The following is a 20,701-nucleotide window of genomic DNA, read 5'->3' on the forward strand; positions in this document are numbered from 1 at the left end:
GGTCATCTGTCCTGCCGGTCTGCTGAAACCTCTGCAGTTGGGACACAGTGGAACAACTTACTCCATAGTGTCTGGCAATGCTGAAACATGACATTTCTGCCTACAGCATGCCAATGCCCTCTCCTTTGCTTCTGGTGACATTTTCAGCATTATAGAATGCACAGAAAACTAAGTGTGGCCTTTTTCTTACAGTGACCTAAGCTTTGAATTAAGGCCTTTTTAAAGGTGACCTGATCTGTCACCTGGACCTTGATCGGTAAAAGTGCACCTAACAAACTTTCGTGTTATTGGCAAGTTGCAATGCCTCACTGCACAAGCTGTAAAGCTGTTCAGAGCGCTTAAAACTGACAACTTTTTGTGAAAGTACATAGGCTATAACTATAGTATTCTCATTCCAAAAAATGTTTGTGTCTCTTTTTTCCATCAGTGTATATTGTTAGGAAAAAAAAGTTCTGTTAAAACAAATGATGCCCCAGTTTGTGGTAAGTATTCTGGCACTGTGATAAAAGGAATGTTTGTGCAAAAAAAAACAAAAATTGTTTTCTGTAACCGCACTTTTATTACCCAATTTCTGTGTTAGTCATTGGTATGCACTTTTAATTGTCATTGAATAGGAGTAGCAGAATTCCAATAGTTCTCATCGTCAAGATAGAGTTACTGCCGTGTAAACAAAACACCTGAATTTTGACAAGGTAGGCAAGCATCTTTAACAGCATTCCTAAAGTGAAATCAAGTGCTTATCATATTGTAGATTATGCTACAAGTTTCAAAGGCCTGGAAGCAATGATCCACATGACATAAGCATTTAAGCAAATAGTTGGTTTAATGAAGAAATCAATAAATGTTGGTTTTGTTTGAATGGAAACATTTGACTCTGCTGCCCACCACAGACGTACAGGAAGGTGAGTGAGCCAAGTAATTCTGACTGCCATGCACTCAAATGTCACGGTCTTGCTAAGTGATTGTAAAAATGTGACAGGCATCTTGTTGCCATTTTCTTTACTGAATGTCAAACATCATCACTTTCCATAACCACTTAACTGGGTCACGGTGGCCTGGAGGCTATCCCAGGATGAACTGGGCACAGTGGATAGGCTCTGGATGGGATGCCAGTCCATCACACAACAGACACAAACACACACACTCATATTAGGGCTGATTTTCCCAGTAGGCAATATACCTATCAGCATGTCTTAGGATGGAGGGAGGAAACTGGAGCACCTGGAGGAAACCCATGCAATTGTAGGGAGACCATACAAACTCCACCCAGATAGCACCTCAGGGAGTTGAACCCAGCGCCTCAGCACAATGCTGTGAGTGTCTTCCCTGAACCCAAAACGTATCAGGTTGATATCAAATATCGGACTGTGGACTGTGTATTCTGGACACTGGGAGCTCTCGTCAACCTTCTTTACTTCTTTGTTCCAAAATATTCTTACTCCAGCTGGTTCTTCAACTCCCAGGAGTTTAAGTCGATGTTGCTGTATCTTTGAAACTCTTTTTTTGGCCTCCATCCTCGAGTGACTGCCTGGTTTGGAAGATTAAAGAGGCAGTAAGATGGCTTTTTTAACCCTATCCGGTCCCTGCAGCACAGAACAGTGTCAACCACTGTGTTACATATAAAGCTGATTAGCAACTACACAATACCCTAGACATGGAATGAAACACAGGCGCTGGAAAAACACTTTTATTTTTATTTTTTTAGGTAAAGTATTACAATATTAAGACAAGTTGTATAAAAACTGTTGTACAGATGAGAACGCCCATTTACGTTTGGTCCCTAGATGCACACATATGCGCGCAAACACACGGGCAGGTCTCTTCAAAACCCTATTGTCTTGCTATGTACAAAAAAAGCCATTACTACAAGCAGCCGGCAGAAATTACCAGAGGACATTTCAGTAAGCACTGCTTTCTTCCTTGGTAGAACACCGTAACAGGTAAGAATTGGGCTTAATTCATCTAGGGAAAAATTAAAAGGAGAAGAATAAAAAAAATTACAGGGCACAAACAGCCGCCTTGATTCTAAAATAACCTTCCTATTACATTATGACATTGCAAGAAAACTGTCAACAGAATGTAGTATTCCCTTCTGTAAGAAAATGGCCACACAAGTTCCGTTAATCATTTACCAGAGTCTTCACTTGTTTCATTTGCCAATAATTACAGTTCAAAATATTTATACAAAAAAGAAAAAGCACTGGTACATGTTTAACATGAATTATTTATACCCTGTAATCTCAAAAGCAACTAATCCCCAAATAAAAAAAATGCAAGTAAAATCTTTAGGCCCCCATATGTATGGTTCTGTTGGTGATTTCATTATTACCAACTGGAGTCAAATTGAAAACCAGACTACATACATTTTGCAAGGAGATTTATGTAGAATGGCAAAGAAACGATCACTTGATATTCCGAAAATATACTTCACCTACTCTCTTCCGTTATTAGAAAGAAATTTCTGCACTGAAGCTATGGTCTATAACTGCTGATCTCACAAACACAGTGTGTAGGCTTGTTGCTGCCTTCTGTCTATGCTAAGAACCACATGCTTATTTCACCAGTGCTATTCACTGTTCAAGGATCCACTACTGCTTTTTCGGTCCTGGGTGTCACGTTGCTTGTCTCTAGTCTCTGCACTCACTCACACAAAGAATAGTGCATTTCAGTGTATGTGTTTTACGCCTATATAGACATACACAAGAGAGCTCATATTATTACAAATAATATAAAGAATATAGTTATATTTGTTCTTACATCCTTGCCCTTACTGGTGTCATGATCTCATGAACATCATGCTGAAGGCTGAAGGAGCCTTATTGGAAACTTAAAACATCAATGTTTTTTGTTAACCTCTGCATCCCAGCCCTCAAGTAACAGACCACACAGCAATTCGCCACGGAGTCGTCAGGTGTGGACACAGTGATGTGCAGTGGGAGTTTTCCATTACATAAGTGCAAACTGGCTCGATATGAAAAAAAGGTACTTCCATTTTATATTGTGCGGCAGCTCAGGTATACCTCGTGGGCATTCATACAGGTGAGCACCCCTACAGGACACAGAACATGTCATTGGCTTTGGAGGCACGGAGCAGATAAATCCAAAGTCAAATGTGCAGGCACCGTGCTATGCCTGTCATAAAAGGCTTTTAAGTGCCGTTGCTGGTTTGGTATACAGTTCATGCAGTGCTATAGCAGTAAAATATGCCCTTATTGCTATACTTGGTCTCACTGTACCAGTCTGTGTGATACAGAGCTAAGTGTAGAGTACCAGGAGCTGTGGCTGGTGCAGGCTGGTAATGTGGCACTTCAGCCTCAAAAGTATTTGCAGCATTGTATTCACTAATTAGCACCTTGAGGAAAGACAGAACACAGAAAAGGGTTAACTTGTCAACAAAGCAGTAAACTGTCTCAGTCACAACCAGGACTTGTGCTACATGCAACAAAAATGACTTATTAGCCTACAATCCTAACGCCCCTTTTTTTAGACCTCTCAAAAATCCTAAACTTCAAATCTGATGAAGTGCCGATTACGGTTCTGCTCAAGAGAGGGAAAAGGATGCTACAGCTCGCTAGGGCCTCCTCACTGGTATGGAAAATGACGAGGTGTTCGCATTTTACCAAGCACACCCAGGACTGGAAATGGAGGAGTTTGAGGTGGAGAGTGTGGCAAGTGAGCGAACTGTTGCACTGACTCAACTGTGACTGACAGGAACAGGGTGGCTGGACTCCAAGGCTGACCTTATAAGGAATCATTCTTCCTGTCCAACACTGAAGGGGAAGTGGGAAAGATCTGGTGATCAAGAGTGTGTTATACACAGGAGCTCATACCTCATCCCCAGCAGCAAACTTAAAGATTGGTGAACCACAAAGCTTTACCACTGACACCAGAGATTGTATATGGAGCTTAGGGTCTCTGGCAAAACATTACAAGTGAAATGTGTATTTTACATAGACTGCAGCTGTCCTTGTTCATCTCAAACATACGACATGACAACTAAAAAAAAAAAAAAAAAGAGACATTTCTTTCATTTAGAAGTAATGTCAAGAAAGAACATGTTTTTATTAAAAAAGGCTTGTAACAGTGACAGTTCGGGGTTATTTAGTCCTAGACAAGGTTGTATAGGACTCGGAAAATCAATTAATTCCAATTTTTAATGCGCTGTTTTTATTATTTTGAAATCATGAGCTGTGCTGTATTACAGATTTCCAAGACATTTCCATGAACCACCCTCTATTAAAATGCTGTATCAATCCAAGCTCTTAAAAAGTGCTTGAAAAGACCAGGACTGTGAGTTTATTTAAACTCCTTGATGTTGGTAGACAGCAGACCATTTCATTTAAATGTGTCTGTATTGTATCATGGCAGTACTTACTGTAAGAAACTGGAAGGGAGTGTGTTGTGTATCTTTGCAGAATCTAGTGCTAGAGTTATAATCCTTGGGTAGAGTACCAAAAAATAACCAAATTGAAAAAATCTTTCCTCAACAAGCAAACATAATCGCAGCTCATTCAGGCAACACAATTGTTCATGTTATCACTTCCTTTTGCTCTCTTGACTCATTTAAAAAGTACTCTGAGGTTGAGATATAAACAAATGCCACAAATGTTCCAGAAAACAAATTATTCTAGGACAACACAGACTGACTTAGGGAACTGGACATTGAGGACCAGCAGATAGGCTGCCACAGATGTCATCAGCAGGGTTATGCGTGATTTTGGTCTGAACAATTTTTTTTTCAGTCATATTTCAACAGTTTCTGTGTCAAATTCAAGCTGATGTTTCTGCTTGATAGCAATAAGCTATGGTATTATCATAAAGTCGAAGTTGATTAATTCCAATGCAATCAAAACAAGTGACTGTTGCAGGCACCAACCTTTTACTTGATTCTCCTATTCATCAGATCGCTTTGACACTTTAAATATAATAGGACTACCATGATTTCCAATGGGACAAGTTACAAGTAAATGGTTCTGTATGCAAAGTAATACTGCACAGTATACAATACAACCAAGATAAACGACAGTTCATTCTACAGATTTCCGATAGGTAGTTAATACAGTAATAAAAATTCCCTTTGATTTGACATTTCTACTTGCCAGGCTTATTTTTGTAAACACGGGTTCAAAAAGAACAAAATGCTTACCCCCAACCTTCCTCTAAGCAGCCTATTCAAAATTTGCACTGTGCACATTTCTGTTGCGCAGAACAACACATTTAGCCGGTCAATCTCGGAAATTCAAAGCACTGTGAGGAGGGGACAAATATTGGGGGAAAGAAAATAGAAAACATATGCTTGCACACTGATAAGAATGCAAGTTAGCAACAGGGCTGCAAACCTTGGGCTCTCTTTATTGTTCTTCCAGAACGACAAAGCTGCGTGTGGAAGGAGGAGAATGTTGGGCTGCTGTGGGCAGTGGAACGTCTTCCTGCACACGAGTGCTTCCTCCATGCTCCCCCTGGATCCTGTGGCCTTTCAGAACGTTTGGGCAGAAGAGTCGGGCAGGGAGGGCAGTTGCACTGGTTCAAACAGGTCCATTGTTAATTCCTTTCCTGCACAAACACAGTTTCTTGGGGGCAAAGGCCTGCGTCCTGCAGAGTGATGTCATAGTCCAAGTGAGAGAGTTTCCGTCTGGGAAAATTGGTTACAAGCTCAAAGCGTTCGTTTGGATACCCCTTGGACTGTACGTGCCTCACGAGCGCCTGCGAAGACAGATGTTAAACAGAGTCAACAGACGGAAAAAAAACGAGTCACCAGGAGAAGGAAACATTCTTTGGCAATCATCAACGAGCACCGAGAACTTGTAAAAAGTCGTTTTTGCTCACACAGGTAAATAAAGTGACTTTGTGAAATTTCCACCATCCCTGTTACACGACCTCAACTGCATATTCTGTCACTACTTCAAGGAAACGGAAACTGCAATGTCTTTGAGTCATTCTGGCACCGTAGTTTGACCTCAGAGGAGAGCATTCTCTTACAGCGACTCTGCAACACTGCGGAATGACATCAGGGGGCGGTGCCCCAGCACGTTCTGTGGCACTGCTGACTTCAGTTTGATTTTTCACTTTCAGTATCAATGTCTGCACTGAAGTGGGCAACACGATCGCCGTTCTTGAAGTAGTTGTCTAAATGACATTCCAGAACAATGCAAAATTAGTTCACAAAAATGGAACAAGCCATTTTTATGTTTTTTTACATAAATCCTTCACGCTGATCTGTTTTCTGCAGTATTTTTGTTATTTATTTTATTGGGGGTACACAGTATTTACCTTCTCTTACTGCTGCAATGAAAACTTAAAGATACTAAATTATGTTTATGTTGTAGCTGTTAATGAAAAATGTAAAAGATGAATAATCTCATATATCACAGGTATATATAATATTAACTATTAATTAGACTTTGTTTTATTTCTGTTGTTTCAGTCATTTTAATCTGCATTTGTAATACAGCTACATAAAACCAAGTGAAAAGACTTTCCACAGGACTCAGAGGCAGACAAATACCAGCCCTCACAAAGCACTTAACTATATCTAAAATTCTTTCCTAAAACCATTTTCTTTAACCGAATCAAGAATCAAATAATCAAGTGTCAAAACTTAGCTGCAGCAGAATTGCTATGTTGAAACTGTTCGGTATTCCTAGACTTAACTACCTTTTCTCAAGCTTATGTGAACTAATGTCTGTAACCCAGGGCAGGTATCTTGACTAGATCTTCTACTATATCGACAAGAATAAGTAGAATTCTGCTTCTTCTACATGGGCATTTACCATAAGTGTGGCTTGAGTAGGCAGTGATATCTGTTCTCTCTGTCCATCTGGATAACGCAGCATCAACCTTGCCTTTGGCCCTGGAAAAGACAAAAAGTGATTTTCATTCAAATGGAATATTTTTATTTACATTAAAATAAAAAAGCTTGGATAAGGATATAACTGTTTTGTGGGCAAACCTTTAACCTTTAGATGGGTATTAACACTGATAAGTTAAATGATGCAGATGACACAGTAGAGTAAGACTAATCTGGAAAAATAATGTATTTCCTTTTCCCTCAGAGGTGTATCATCTTTCAACAGCAAGACATGGAAGGACTTCTACCAAAATGACCAGAGGGGGCAAAGACAGCAGTCACCATCACTATTTACGTTTTTCTCAACCTTCTTTATCAATTTTAAAATGTTACCAAGAGTGAAGCACCTTTGCTGTATTCAAATACTTTGTACAATTTGAGCTTTAGAACAGGAAGCCATGGTATAGCTGTTCATTTATTTTTGCCAGTTATTGCACATGATATCCCGACAATCTTTCTTTCAACAGAAGATATTTATGTAGTGCACAATAATCACAATTAAGAGTTTTACTAATTACAGTTAATCATGCTAAAAAACACCCCATACTCAGAGGTTAATGAGGAGGTAGTGAAGACACAATGACTGCTAATGGCCTTTAAAATAAAATTAAAATAAAAGGAAGGACTTTTGTTGACACCAAATCACCAAACACTACAAATAAATAACACTATGTAGTGGTTGTGCCCAGCTGCCAATTTCAGGTATGCAAGGCCAGCTTGAAGTACATGTAAGTCAAAATCTGTCTGGGTATAGCAAATATGTTTGACACACCTGTCTCTGATGCTCAGGATTTTTCATGACCTGTTTGTCACTTTTTGTAGGGAGCTGTAAAACCCCTTTGAGCTGAACACATTATTTGACATTATTGTACAAGACTGGTAAAAACAACACAGGTCTGGCCTTTATTTTTTTAGAAAAAGTGCAGCTACATCCCCATGCTGTCCCTGCTGTCAATATGGAGAGAAAGACTCAATTGCCTTACCGTTATCATTCAGCACCTCTGGGCAGCTTGTCTCCCCCGTGTGCATTTCCACTCCTCTCGAACCCGAGCTCTGCGGTGACTCGGTCCGGTGGTTCGTCCCTATGTCGGGTTCTCCTGCAGCTGGTTCTGACTTGGCCGGGGGCTCCAGGTGGTTCTTTTTGCTCTCCTCCTTTCGGTGGCTGGACTCCTTGTGGGGGGACTTCCTGACCCTGGGGGGACTGGGACAAGGCTGCTGGGACTGGGCAGGGGAGCGGGGGTGGCTCTGGGGCACGGGTTGGTCCGCGGTTCCCCCTGTCCCGCCGTCCTCTTCGTCAGAGCCGTCCACGGAGATGAGCCCCTCGCTGTCGGAGAAAGGCTCGGCCTCCGACTCGTCCTCGGAGCGCGAGTCGGCCCGGGGCTGGCAGGACTCGTAGTGAGTCTCTCGAAGGGAAGCCCGAATGGCCGCTTCCAGCTGGCTGTCCTCGCTGGCGTCGATCAGGCTTTCCTGGGCAAGAGACAGAGAGAGAATCACACATAAGAGACATACAGCTCGACAAATACTATACCACTCCGAACCTGCGCTTGCCTTGACTTAAGGACACTCTTACATAAACTCAGCATCCAAAAGGTTTCCCATTGCAAATGTAAAAAAGTGACTTGCAGAACCATTCCTACCTTTACAGTCCAGCCTTTCCCAGAGCAGCAACAACACAAAGCCCAAGTATTTATACAACAAAGCACGGGATTAAAATCAGCATGAGGCTGGAATTGATGCGTGGCCTGTTGATCTCCAAGAAGGCTGTTACAACATTCTAGCTGGTAGTTTCAAATTAAAGTTAAACAACTTTTTACGTAAAAACGGCTCAAGCTCAAACTCTTAACATGAGATGTACAGCTCTAGTTTGGCTTTGTGGAATAATTATCATTATTCAGTTTTTTAAGTACAGAAGTCCACATTAAAAGGCAAATTTCTTAATCACAGCAGCAAAGTTAATTTCTAGGATGCGGTTCAGACTGAACGAACAGCTGATTGATATTGCCAACGTAAAGTGAAACTGAAAGCATGTTTTTTGCACTGTCAAAACTTTGACTGGGATTGTAAAAAAAGATAACTAGACAAAAGAGATCCAGACAGCTAACAACAAATGTGCAATTGTGCACTGGTGTCACCACAATCTTGGGCACAGTCAGTTTTTCGAGTCAAGCAGTCTAAGAGACATAGAGATTTATAGTAGAGTCAATGTTCAACCCCAAGTGTCTAGGGGTAAAGGGGTGTAACCTTTAGGATAGTTTTTGGATGCAGGTGGGTTCTGGTGAGGGACTTAGGAAGCATGATAACAAGTGTTGGTGCAAAAGTGATTATTTTAAGGTGAATAAGTGATTGGCATGTAACAGGACACAATAACACACAGGGAAAGGGAACTAGAGTGGTGACAAAGAAAAGAAAATAACAAACAAAATGGAGCTGGTTAAGAAAGTGAGGGAAACCTAATCTGTCTACAAAAAGAAAACCCAAAACACATGGTCTTCGGTGTCTTCAAACACCCTAGCTAACCTCCCCTGACTACCCAAAACCATACAAGACAAACGGCACTCACCTGTACTAACTAGTGTTACTAATACAGAGATCAACTATGTGTGAAGAACGTACCCGACAACTTAAACTAACCCTATACACAAAAGTTCACACAAATACACAAGTGAACTAGGAATACAAATAAGGGGTAACGAGAGTAGACAACAAGAACCGGGTACAAAAGAACACAAAGGTCGATATAATACATTAGGGCAACGTAATGGCTAAATAAGGATAAACACTCGAACAAAAGTACGAGGCAAACACAAACCAACAAAAACTAAAGCTATATGAAAACACACACGAACGAAGCGAAGCCGAAGCAAAAACCAAAAGCGAAGTGAAACCGTAGCTGAGCCGAGCGGGACCGAAGTCAAACGAAAGGCCCCTTCATTCAGAAAACCTCCAACTAATATACTAAATAAGCTGCACTCTGATTGACTAAGAAGCTGATTGATGATGACGTCACACAGAAACAATGATGTAATGATGGACCAATGGGGGAGGGAGAACAATCAAGGTCAGGAAGTGTGGAACATAGTAACAAAACACACATGCACCACACACTGGGGCGTACATGTAGCATTCAACAAGACGAAGAGCCAGAGAGCTGCAAGAGGTAAAAACACTTACAGAGCGCACACGTTTCTTGGGCGGCTGGCTGGAAAGGCCATCAAGCTGGCCATGCTCTGACAGGAAGCTGGTCACTTGCTCCAGGAAGGAGGTCACATCCAGCTGGTGCCATTCCACCAGCTTCTGACCTGAGGAGTTGTAAGGGATCAAGGTCAGGAAGATCACACACAGACTGGAAGGTTTCTGCACAAGCAAGTTTATGAGTCTCTCTCTTGACTGGAGAGCTGATAAAACAGTCTAGAAGACTTTAAACTCACGGGACAGGATACATACCTAGAGCACAGTATTACAAAATGTAATAATTCATGGGTGAGAATATAAGAGTTGCAAAGTTGCACCTGTTCTGGGGTCCAAAATAGAGATGTATGGGAAATCATTTAGCTTGTAGAACTGAATATATCTCTGTCCCTCCTCACTGTCATGATATACCTGCAAGAATACAAAGAAACAGTTAATCAGAGTTGGACAGGTACACCACTGCCATGCTCACATCTGCTGAGACAGACACCAGACAGACACATGAGTGTTTGTCAATGACAGAGCATATACATGAGCACCCAGGGTAATCCACAGTGCCTTCCACCTCAGCATCACTGACCACACTACCAGACCCACCAGATTAAGCTTTATCTTTTAGTTCAGCACGTTAGCACCTACAATCTATAAAGCACACAACCTGCTAGATGCAACACGCAGATTGTCAAATGTTCCAGTATAGCCCTAGTGAGTGCCGAAAACGAGTTGTTAAGCGTACAACACAGGAAATAAAATATTCTGATGCGTGAGAACACATGCATGTGTGTGAAGGTGATCTTGTGCGAACAGTGTTCTGTGTGTTCTACGTGCTATACCTGCCAGAAGATGAAGTGCTCACGGATGATGGTTTTGACAGCTTCATTGCTCCATACATCCCTGTTTAGACACTGGCATGCGAAGTCCTGCACGTTCTGGATGTTTATCATAAGCCACTTGTTTTCCAGCTGTCCACATTCTTTTGCCTTGCTCAAAATAAAAGATGTAGAAGTGATGAAAAAAGCCACAAAACTGTTAAACTAGATACAGTAGCACTGTAAAAAAGGCTCATGTCCCGAATGTTTCAACTGGAAATGGAGCACATCCCACATATATTATCCAGACATTGTCGGTTTGAGCCTGGAAAATGTCGCTAACTGACTGAGACTAGGATTCCCTGTATAGCATAATGCACATGCACAGATTTCTTGACCAACAGAAAACTAAGACTGTACACAAACTGATTGCAAAGCAATGCCTATGTTGAGGAACTTTTCGAGAGACCACGGCATTTGTAGTCTTAACAACAGAAAGGGGAACAGGTGGAGCAGAAAATGGTGAAATGTGCTACAGGAACGTGAGGAAGAGTATGCAGAGAGAGTGAGCTGAAACAGCTGGAACATGAGGAAGAGTGTGCAGAGTGAATTGAAATAGCAAGTTGTGTAAAAGACTAAAGAAAAAAACCAGTGATACCTAAAAGAAAATATAACATTCTCCTAAAATATGTGTTTTGCATTCAATTAGACCCATGTTCTTCATTTTTAAAAGGAATGTTTGACATCTTAACTTTCATTTTGTAAAATCTGCGTATTCTGGTAAGGTTGAAATATATTCATACCAAGCATGTCAGTTTCCTGATTCTGATTGCACAGGAGGCAGTTTATCGCCATGTCTAAGGTTTGGCCTCGTGCTGTTGCTAACCTTTCTTTCTTATAGGAAACTTTAGAACTGCAAGAATGTAGGTGTCTTTCTGCTCGATTCTCCAGAAGCCATTTTGCAATAAAATTATTCCAAACTACGCTGCACTGCAATCTGAATTCTTGCATCCCTAAACGTGCTGGTACCAAATGGTTTGCTTATAGTCGGAACATTTACAAGTATAAATCCTGACAGTAGGGAAAAAAAGAAAGTTCAACTACAAAAGTAAAATAGCTTCTTTTTGGAACTCCTGTGTAAAAATTCAGAAAAAAGGTGCACGCCCAAAGGTGAGGCCCAATAAGTTTGAATGCATCATCCCCATTCAGTCCGGTTTACCGTTTCAAAACTGCCTTTGTGCATGAGGTCTATTGGAGGTCTGAAGAGGTCTGCTAACGTGCTCAGCTTCTTGTCAACAGCACTGCCATTCCGTAGCTCCTGCTCCTGCCGGACTAGAAAAAAAAGAGTTGAATGAACCACACCGTGCCACAGCTGAAGTGAAATCTGCAGAGCCCTTTCCGTACACACGCAACCTAAGACACTGGTCGTCAGCTGCAGAATAAACTTGCAAAGTGCACACTAAGACAAGGAATCAATCACGTATTTATTATATTTTAAAACCACGATGGGCAGTATGTATATACAAAGTGCATCAGGTTTTTTGTACTGCATGTTCTAGGGGCTCTGTGGTGCTATACAATGGCACTCCATTTCTCCACTCAGAATATAAAAAAAACATGGGTTGTTTTTTTCTTTTTTCTTTCTTTGAGCACTTGTGCAGGACAGATGGACACTAAGCCAAACAGACCCTTAGGAGCAACTAATTTTATTTTCACATTGCAGAGGGGCCACAGAACAAGGGTCGTGCCATCTAAAAGATTTGTGCTTATTCTCACACATTTGGCAGAACAAGGATTTATATCGCCGTTTTCAGATTGTGTGTCGTGGTTTATCCCTTTTCTTCTCCCAAATTATAAAATAGCTGCTACATTTTTTCCATCATTTACAATGGTGTTTGCCCAGCATCGTTCCTGAGCTCACCTTTAAGGAAATTAAAGTTAATGAAATACATGAAAGTAAGCAAAAAACCTGCTTAGCTTCCAAGAGCTTAAGAAATCAGGCTACAAGGTGGCAAATGCTTCTGGATTATGGATAACACAATTCACATCACCAATAATCCATTTCCTATCAACGTCTTCCTGCAGTCTGGGACAACAGTTTCTCTTTTTCCAAAAATTCTGGATATCCATTTCAGTCTTGCAGAAGGAAATGTCAAGGGATCTGATCCCCTCTGTTACAGCCACACTCAGGGTGTACCTGGTACCTAACCACACATGCCACAGGGATGCCCTGCAATTAGGTGCTTCTGGGTGACTAATCTGCTTCCTGATATGAGTGGTGTGACTGTGCTAGGAGCCCTCAACTGCTCCTGCTCAGTGATGATGTTTTTCAACTTTTTCAGAAGAAAACGAACCCCTTACTTGTTTCTGTCTGAAAATCCCGAAAGCCATCAAATATGGATCTTGTAGGTCTTCGTCTTTTAGGAACTAAAAATCAATAATAATCAATAATCAATGAATCATTGAATAATCCAATCAGATCCCATCCTGTCAATGAAGAAAGGAAGAGTCCTAACTCTGCAATGTTTTTTAAAATAATAAAAATATGATATTTAGTTAAATAAAATAGAAAAAGAGAACTAAAGCCTGTTATTTTAAAATGTTAATACTAAACGCCTAACACTACATCACAAGTCTCCTGCCACGTAGCCTTGCAATACAAATTAACTGATATCATCCACATTGTGAACACCACCTTGGTATTACCACCATACTTAAAACACTAGTTTTGTGTTACAGTGATAACATCACGTTGGTGTTCTCCTACACAGAATGAATAAAATATTTCCTAGTGATTCTAGACATGTCAGTATCTATTTGTCCTGAATATGAAACTGGCAGCTCCTTCACAGCAAATTTCCTTCAGAAAATTAGATTAGTTATATTTTTTCTGCAGACAGAGCAATAGGAAAATGCTATTGCCCATCCCTCTGAAGGAAGAAAGCCCACTGTCTGCAAAGAAGGTATGATATTAGAATACAACTATGCATAATACTCAAATACTAATCTGCTCACACCTGAAGAAGGCTCCATGGCCGAAACGTTGCGTTTTCTTTCTTCTCTTTTCGGCATGGAATAAACCTATTACATGTTTCAAATACTCAAATTGTTACCTACCTCCAAACAGTGGCTCAGGTTCCACCAAAATTTCCTGCTTCTGAGGAATTGGTGCCCGCACTTCATCCCTACAAAGATGACCAAATGACCTCAGTTTATCTCCAGTTTACACTGCTGTTAATTTTGACATTTTGTTGCTGCTGTCCGAAGGAACTACATATCACATCCACAACCTACTTGATCACACAGAATCTGCCAAATTAATCATTTTTTTTCCCCCCACAAGGCACTTCATACACGGCACACTGTTGAAACTGACATTATTTTCACATTGCTGTGTGTTTTGCAGGGTGACACGTATGGGTTTGGTGTGGAGACAGTACTGAGGTAGAAGATGTCAGCATTCCTTATAAGGGTGTGTACCCTCATCTTGTATAAAAGCACTTTGTAATCTCCTCTCTGGCATGCGCTTACAAACAAAGCTCAAACCACAGTATCCTGTACAGACATTAATTCCATAATTTAAGAGTTACCATACAATACCTGTAAAATCACATGTACAAGTACTGTATAGGACAAAAGCAAGTGATTTCATTTGGTCCAGAGCTGCAAAAGTCACCGGCATTTGCCTACCAGCAGCTTGGTAGGTTGTGATGGATGCACTGCATTAACATGCACAATCTGTCAGCAAAAAACAGAAGTACAGTAGACACAACAGGATAATTATGTTTGCCTAATCTATTCCCTGTCTTCAGCTGCCAGCTGAACCTTTGGACCAGTGTTTTTTTTCCATTTCTGTCATGTGAATCATCTCCTCGGCGTCTTTAGCACTGTGAATTACTGCACCACTAATTCCAGTGCTCAGTGATTTAACCAGGAGATTCAGTGGTGGCTGTGCTGCATAGTCTTTTCAGCAAGCTTTGCAGAAATGGGACTCTCAGGACCCACGTGTTTCATCAGTCAATTTCTGTTACCTACAACTGACCTAAACACACGATGTCCAACTGGTCTGGTGAAGCAAATGAGTTCAGTTCGGGGATAAGCAGGAACAAAAACAAACCAGCAGAGCCTGCAGGCCAGCTTTCTGAGGAAGGGAGTGGCTCCCTCTGCTGGCGTGACAGCCCTTGGCACACACCGTCCACCCCCCCCTTTTTTAAGGGCATCACATGCACTCACTCTGCAGGGGGGGCTCTGCTGCTGGATGCCACTGCGGCACTGGAACTGGTGCTGGGCTCCTCCGCGATCCCCCCTCCATCCAGGAACATGGTCACTGCCATCTCTAGGTTATTGTTACAGGCCTCCAGCATGTGCTTCCCAACACTCTCGGTAGCACCTGGGAAAACATGTGCTGCCTGATTAGCGATTTGAACACCACTGCACTGTCCCCTTATTCATTTCCACACAAGACAAGACACACAGGTTTTAGACATTCGACAGAGAGGGGATCGGGCCTTTCCTGGAACTTCGCTGAGCATAATGGTGATCAAAGGCTAATGTCTACCTGAAGCAATAACAGAAAAGGTCTAAAGAAATGAAGCAGTTCAGGTGGGGAGCTGCGTCAGCATGCGTAGGCTGCAAAGGAACAATAGGTTTATTCCATGCTGAAACGAGAAGAAAGAAAACAGCCAAGGAGCCTTCTTCAGGTTCCTCACACCTGTTTTCTTTCTTCTCTTTTCAGCATGGAATAAACCTATTACTTGTTCCTTTAAAAAAACATATACTTCTTTCACAATACCTCTTTTCTTACAATCATTTTACTATCTATAACTGCAGGGCTTCTCAGGATTTAAGCACTATTTACCTTCAGTGTGAGCCACGTAATATCAACCAAGCTACAGCTCAACTTGAGTGATGAATGCAGTGTGGGGGTGGCATGGTGGTGCAGTGGTCAGCATTGCTGCCTCACAGCACTGGGGCCCTGAGCTGGGGTGCTATCTGCGTGGAGTTTGGATGTTCTCCTCGTGTTCGCTCGGCCAATTGCTGGGTGATCCATTTTCCTTCCATGGTCAAAAAACATATTGGTAGTTTAATTGGATTTTGAGCAAACTGGCACTGGTGTGTGCGTGTCTTTGTGTGCCCTCTGATGGACTGGCGTCCTATCCAGGGTGTATCCTGCCTTGCCCCCGTTGCTTGCCAGGACAGGCTCTGGCTCCCCCCCACCCCCCGCGACCCAGAATTGGAAGAAGTGGTGAGAAACTGGTGGATGGATGGATGGATGGATGGATGGATGGATACAGGATATGCCTGCTGAACCCTAGTCAGACAGCTATGACCCCAGTGGCTGCACAGAATCGCCTGTGCTGCGCGGTGATGGAGAAGGCTTGAGTAGGTCTCTGTAGGCTGCATGACAGCAGCACAAGAGCCTGACAAAACCCCACTTCAGGAGGACACATGCACAACTGGACAGCACGGTGGTGCAATGGTTAGCATGCTGGGGCCTTGGGCTTGATTCATGGGGTGCTATCTTGCACTATTTACCTGCACTGTAAGCAATGTCATAACAACCAAGCTACAACTCAACTTTAGCGATGAGTGTGGGGGTGGCATGGTGGTGGAGTGGTCAGCATTGTTGCCTCACAGCGCTGGGGCCCTGAGCTGGGGTGCTATCTGCGTGGAGTTTGGATGTGCTTTTCGTGTTCGCTTGGCCTTTTGCTGGGTACTCTGGTTTCCTCCCACAGCTCAAATCATACTGGCAGGTTAATTGGCTTTTGGGAAGACTGCCTCTGGTGAGGGTGTGTGTGCCTATGTGTCCTACACACAAATATGATGGACTGGCATCCTGTCCAGAGTATATCCTGCCTTGTACCCACTGCTTGCAGGGATAGGCCTGGTTTCCCCGCAACCCTGAACTGGATAAAGCAGTTAAAAAATGGATGAACAGACACACACACACAACCTCTCTCTCTCTCACATGCAAAAAGAGGGCAGTTGTGGCAATCTGGGGAGGTTGGGGGGAAAAAATAAGGAATTCAGAGGATGCCACATATAATATCCAACTTCAGACTTTTCTCAACTGTGCATAAAACCAATTTTTTTAGCAAAAGCGACAGTAATATATGGATGACTTATATAATATATATATATAAGCTAGAAGCCATATCACTCTGCAACTCACAACTGGAAGCCCACTGAAGCTCAGCAGGTGTGAGCCTGGTCAGTACCTGGATGAGAGACCTCCTGGGAAAAACTAAGGTTGCTGCTGAAAGTGGTGTTAGTGGGGCCAGCAGGGGGCGCTCACCCTGTGGTCCATGTGAGTCCTAATGCCCCAGTAAAGTAACGGGGACACTATACTGTAAACAGGCACCGTCCTTCAGATGAGACGTAAAACCGGGGTCCTCACTCTCTGTGGTCATTAAAACTCCCAGGGTGTTTCTCGAAAAGAGTAGGGGTGTAACCCCGGTTTCCTGGACAAATTTCCCATTGGCCCTCACCAATCATGGCCTCCTAATGATCCCCACATATGAATTGACTTCATTACTCTGCTCTCCTCCCCACTGATAGCTGATGTGTGGTGAGCGTTCTGGCGCACTATGGCTGCTGTCGCATCATCCAAGTGGATGCTGCACATTGGTGGTGGAGTCCCCATTACCTGTAAAGCGCTTTGAGTGGAGTGTCCAGAAAAGCGCTATATAAGTGTAAGCAATTATTATTATATATTATTAGAAAATACCGTAATTATTACTATAGATACTAGATATGACTAAATCACCTGCAGTGCTGCTGCTCCAAAAACAACCTCAAGACAGAAAGTCCTTCGACAGGACCTTTTCCGTGTCCAAAGTTAAACAGTTAACCGAATCTCACGCTCCCTTGTGAAGTCTGAAAGGAAATGAGATCAGACCTGAGCCCAGAGTGGGGGTCTGCTGCCTTCACTACTGTAGTTCACTCTGCTTCTTTGTTTTCCACGTGACAGGTTTATGGCACGGCGGCCGAGCACTTTAGAAAACAAGTGCGACTTCTCGGGGGAACATTTGTTGCTTTTCTGTGCGTGCACTTGTACGAGCTCTAAGGGTGTTGCAGGCGAATCCATGTCACTGTGCTAGTCTAGGCACAGAAACTGGCGCGCAGGACAGCAGCAGAGAGGAGACTCTCCGTCTGAGAAATGAAAGAAGTATTGCTAACGGTCAGCCCACCAGACTTCTTTTTTTTCTGTAGGTTGTTATAACAAAGCATCTTGATCAACAAACTCTAATGCCACCAAACTTTATCACTGTCGCCGATGTTCACTTCACATGCAAAGTCCTGCAGATGTTTAGCTGATCAGCATATCCAAACATTTAAGAGACCAGTTGCAAAAGGACCCAGATCTCTTAAGTTTTAAAACAACACTTAAGGGATCTGACGTGAGCTTGCACGTTGAACCACCATTACAGTTAGGAGGAGCCTCTACATTAAAAATTGTGTTACCGTGCCCACACAGCGAGCATTCTTTAATCACAAAAACGATACAACCGAAATCATGGGCATGCGTGCTGAGACCTGGACTCTCAACTTTGACTCGTTATGTTGCGTGATGAAGTGTTTTAACCTAATCACTATTAATTTCCATTTTTCACCTCTCTCCTCTTTTTAAGATAAGCAGGTCTATTTTCACTGCATGTCAAGGGGGCAGTACTTTCTATTGCCCCTTTACTTTTTTTACATATATACCGTGCTGCACACTCCTGTTGTTTTTTATTGATTCCGTTAATAAAACACAATATAATCCTTTGAAATATATCATATTTACCAGTAATGGCTGTAAATTGTTGTATTAACCCATTCAGCCCCGGAGTTGATGCATCCCCGAGCGCCGCCATCTTACCGCCGCTGATAACAACACCACTGTCACACATGCGCACTAAGGGCTATGAACGCGACCTCTGCCGCCGCTTGTACACGTGACATCTACCAATGCATTCTGGGTAGTAGAGTTCTTTACAAGCAGCAAAGGTGTGGATAATTTTTATACTCGTATATGCCAGTACTAAGCACCCTGGGGAAACAGTACTGCATGAGAAGTTAATCACCATTTGTGTAGGATTTCATACATTAAGTGAACATAATAAAAAGCCTAACAAAATACATCGTAATGAAAAAATCTTGAAACCAGTTCAACATCAAGCTGAACTATGCCATACAGGTGTGGTTTCAGAGCGTTTGGATTTGGTTTGATTCCGGTTTGGCTTGTGTGCACTGTGCGAAAGACTAGCGTCTGGTCCAGGGTATACTGTTCAGTTTATTTGTCTTACGCTCAAGTGTAATGAAATCCTTATTTGCACGTATGCTCCACTGCAAAGGCATTAAGGAAGCACGAAGCAACAGAGTTAAATAAATGGGGTTACTTAACACACCACCAACACCACTGCCACTTCTCTCTGTGCTGAAGACCAGGCTCCACACAGCGGACCAGAGCCTTCTCTCTGTGCTGAAGACTAGGCTCCACACTGCAGACAAGACCCTTCTCTCTGTGCTGAAGACTAGGCGCTCCACGCTGCGGACCAGAGCCTTCTCTCTGTGCTGAAGACCAGGCTCCACACTGCGGACAAGACCCTTCTCTCTGTGCTGAAGACTAGGTGCTCCACGCTGCGGACCAGAGCCTTCTCTCTGTGCTGAAGACCAGGCTCCACACAGCGGACCAGAGCCTTCTCTCTGTGCTGAAGACCAGGCTCCACACAGCGCACCAGAGCCTTCTCTCTGTGCTGAAGACTAGGCTCCACGCTGTGGACCAGAGCCTTCTCTCTGTGCTGAAGACCAGGCTCCACACTGCGGACAAGACCCTTCTCTCTGTGCTGAAGACCAGGCTCCACACAGCGGACCAGAGCCTTCTCTCTGTGCTGAAGACTAGGCTCCACGCTGTGGACCAGAGCCTTCTCTCTGTGCTGAAGACTAGGCTCCACACTGCGGACAAGACCCTTCTCTCTGTGCCGAAGACCAGGCTCCACACTGCGGACAAGACCCTTCTCTCTGTGCCGAAGACCAGGCTCCACACAGCGGACCAGAGCCTTCTCTCTGTGCTGAAGACCCACACTGCGGACCAGAGCCTTCAGTCTGTGCTGAAGACCCACACAGCGGACCAGAGCCTTCTCTCTGTGCTGAAGACCCACACTGCGGACCAGAGCCTTCAGTCTGTGCTGAAGACCAGGCTCCACACGGTGGACCAGAGCCTTCTATCTGTGCTGCAGACCAGGCTCCACACTGCGGACCAGAGCCTTCTCCCTGTGCTGAAGACCAGGCTCCACACAGCGGACCAGAGCCTTCTCTCTGTGCTGAAGACCCACACTGCGGACCAGAGCCTTCAGTCTGTGCTGAAGACCAGGCTCCACACGGTGGACCAGACCCTTCTCTCTGTGCTGAAGACCAGGCTCCACAGGCTGGACCAGAGCCTTCTCCCTGTGCTGAAGACCAGGCTCCACACGGTGGACCAGAGCCTTTTCTCTGTGCTGAAGACCCACACTGCGGACCAGAGCCTTCAGTCTGTGCTGAAGACCAGGCTCCACACAGTGGACCAGAGCCTTCTCCCTGTGTTGAAGACCAGGCTCCACAGGCTGGACCAGAGCCTTCTCCCTGTGTTGAAGACCAGGCTCCACAGGCTGGACCAGAGCCTTCTCCCTGTGTTGAAGACCAGGCTCCACAGGCTGGACCAGAGCCGTTGTCACATAAAGCACCAAACCTTTGGAACTCAATACCTTAGTTTTTACTAAAAATCTTACATTTAGTTTAATTCATGATTTTAATAAGTGCCTTTGCTGAGCTTTCCCATTTTTATTTTGCCTGTGCGGTGCTGTATTATATGTTCTGGTGTACAATTGATCAAAAT

The 20,701-nt window shown here is 43.3% G+C and overlaps 2 protein-coding genes across 2 annotated transcripts; one reads left to right on the top strand and one right to left on the bottom strand.

Annotated features, from left to right (window-relative positions):
- Positions 1–4,038: 4,038 nt before the first annotated feature.
- ubxn7 (UBX domain protein 7) lies at positions 4,039–18,738 on the bottom strand. Its single transcript, XM_006637898.3, has 11 exons — positions 18,632–18,738; positions 15,079–15,235; positions 13,963–14,030; positions 13,207–13,272; positions 12,065–12,177; positions 10,870–11,016; positions 10,357–10,447; positions 10,019–10,146; positions 7,831–8,314; positions 6,771–6,850; positions 4,039–5,703 (listed from the first exon to the last, which is right to left on the bottom strand). The coding sequence occupies exons 1-11, from the start codon at positions 18,735–18,737 to the stop codon at positions 5,542–5,544; spliced, it is 1,602 nt and encodes a 533-aa protein (XP_006637961.2). The 5' UTR covers position 18,738; the 3' UTR covers positions 4,039–5,541.
- Positions 18,739–18,859: 121 nt separating this feature from the next.
- LOC138242252 (dynein heavy chain-like) lies at positions 18,860–20,585 on the top strand. The gene is made up of 2 exons (XM_069197739.1): positions 18,860–18,865; positions 19,458–20,585. The coding sequence occupies exons 1-2, from the start codon at positions 18,860–18,862 to the stop codon at positions 20,583–20,585; spliced, it is 1,134 nt and encodes a 377-aa protein (XP_069053840.1).
- Positions 20,586–20,701: the final 116 nt, after the last annotated feature.

The sequence above is a fragment of the Lepisosteus oculatus genome, chromosome 13 (assembly GCF_040954835.1).
Source record: "Lepisosteus oculatus isolate fLepOcu1 chromosome 13, fLepOcu1.hap2, whole genome shotgun sequence".
NCBI lineage: Eukaryota > Metazoa > Chordata > Actinopteri > Semionotiformes > Lepisosteidae > Lepisosteus > Lepisosteus oculatus.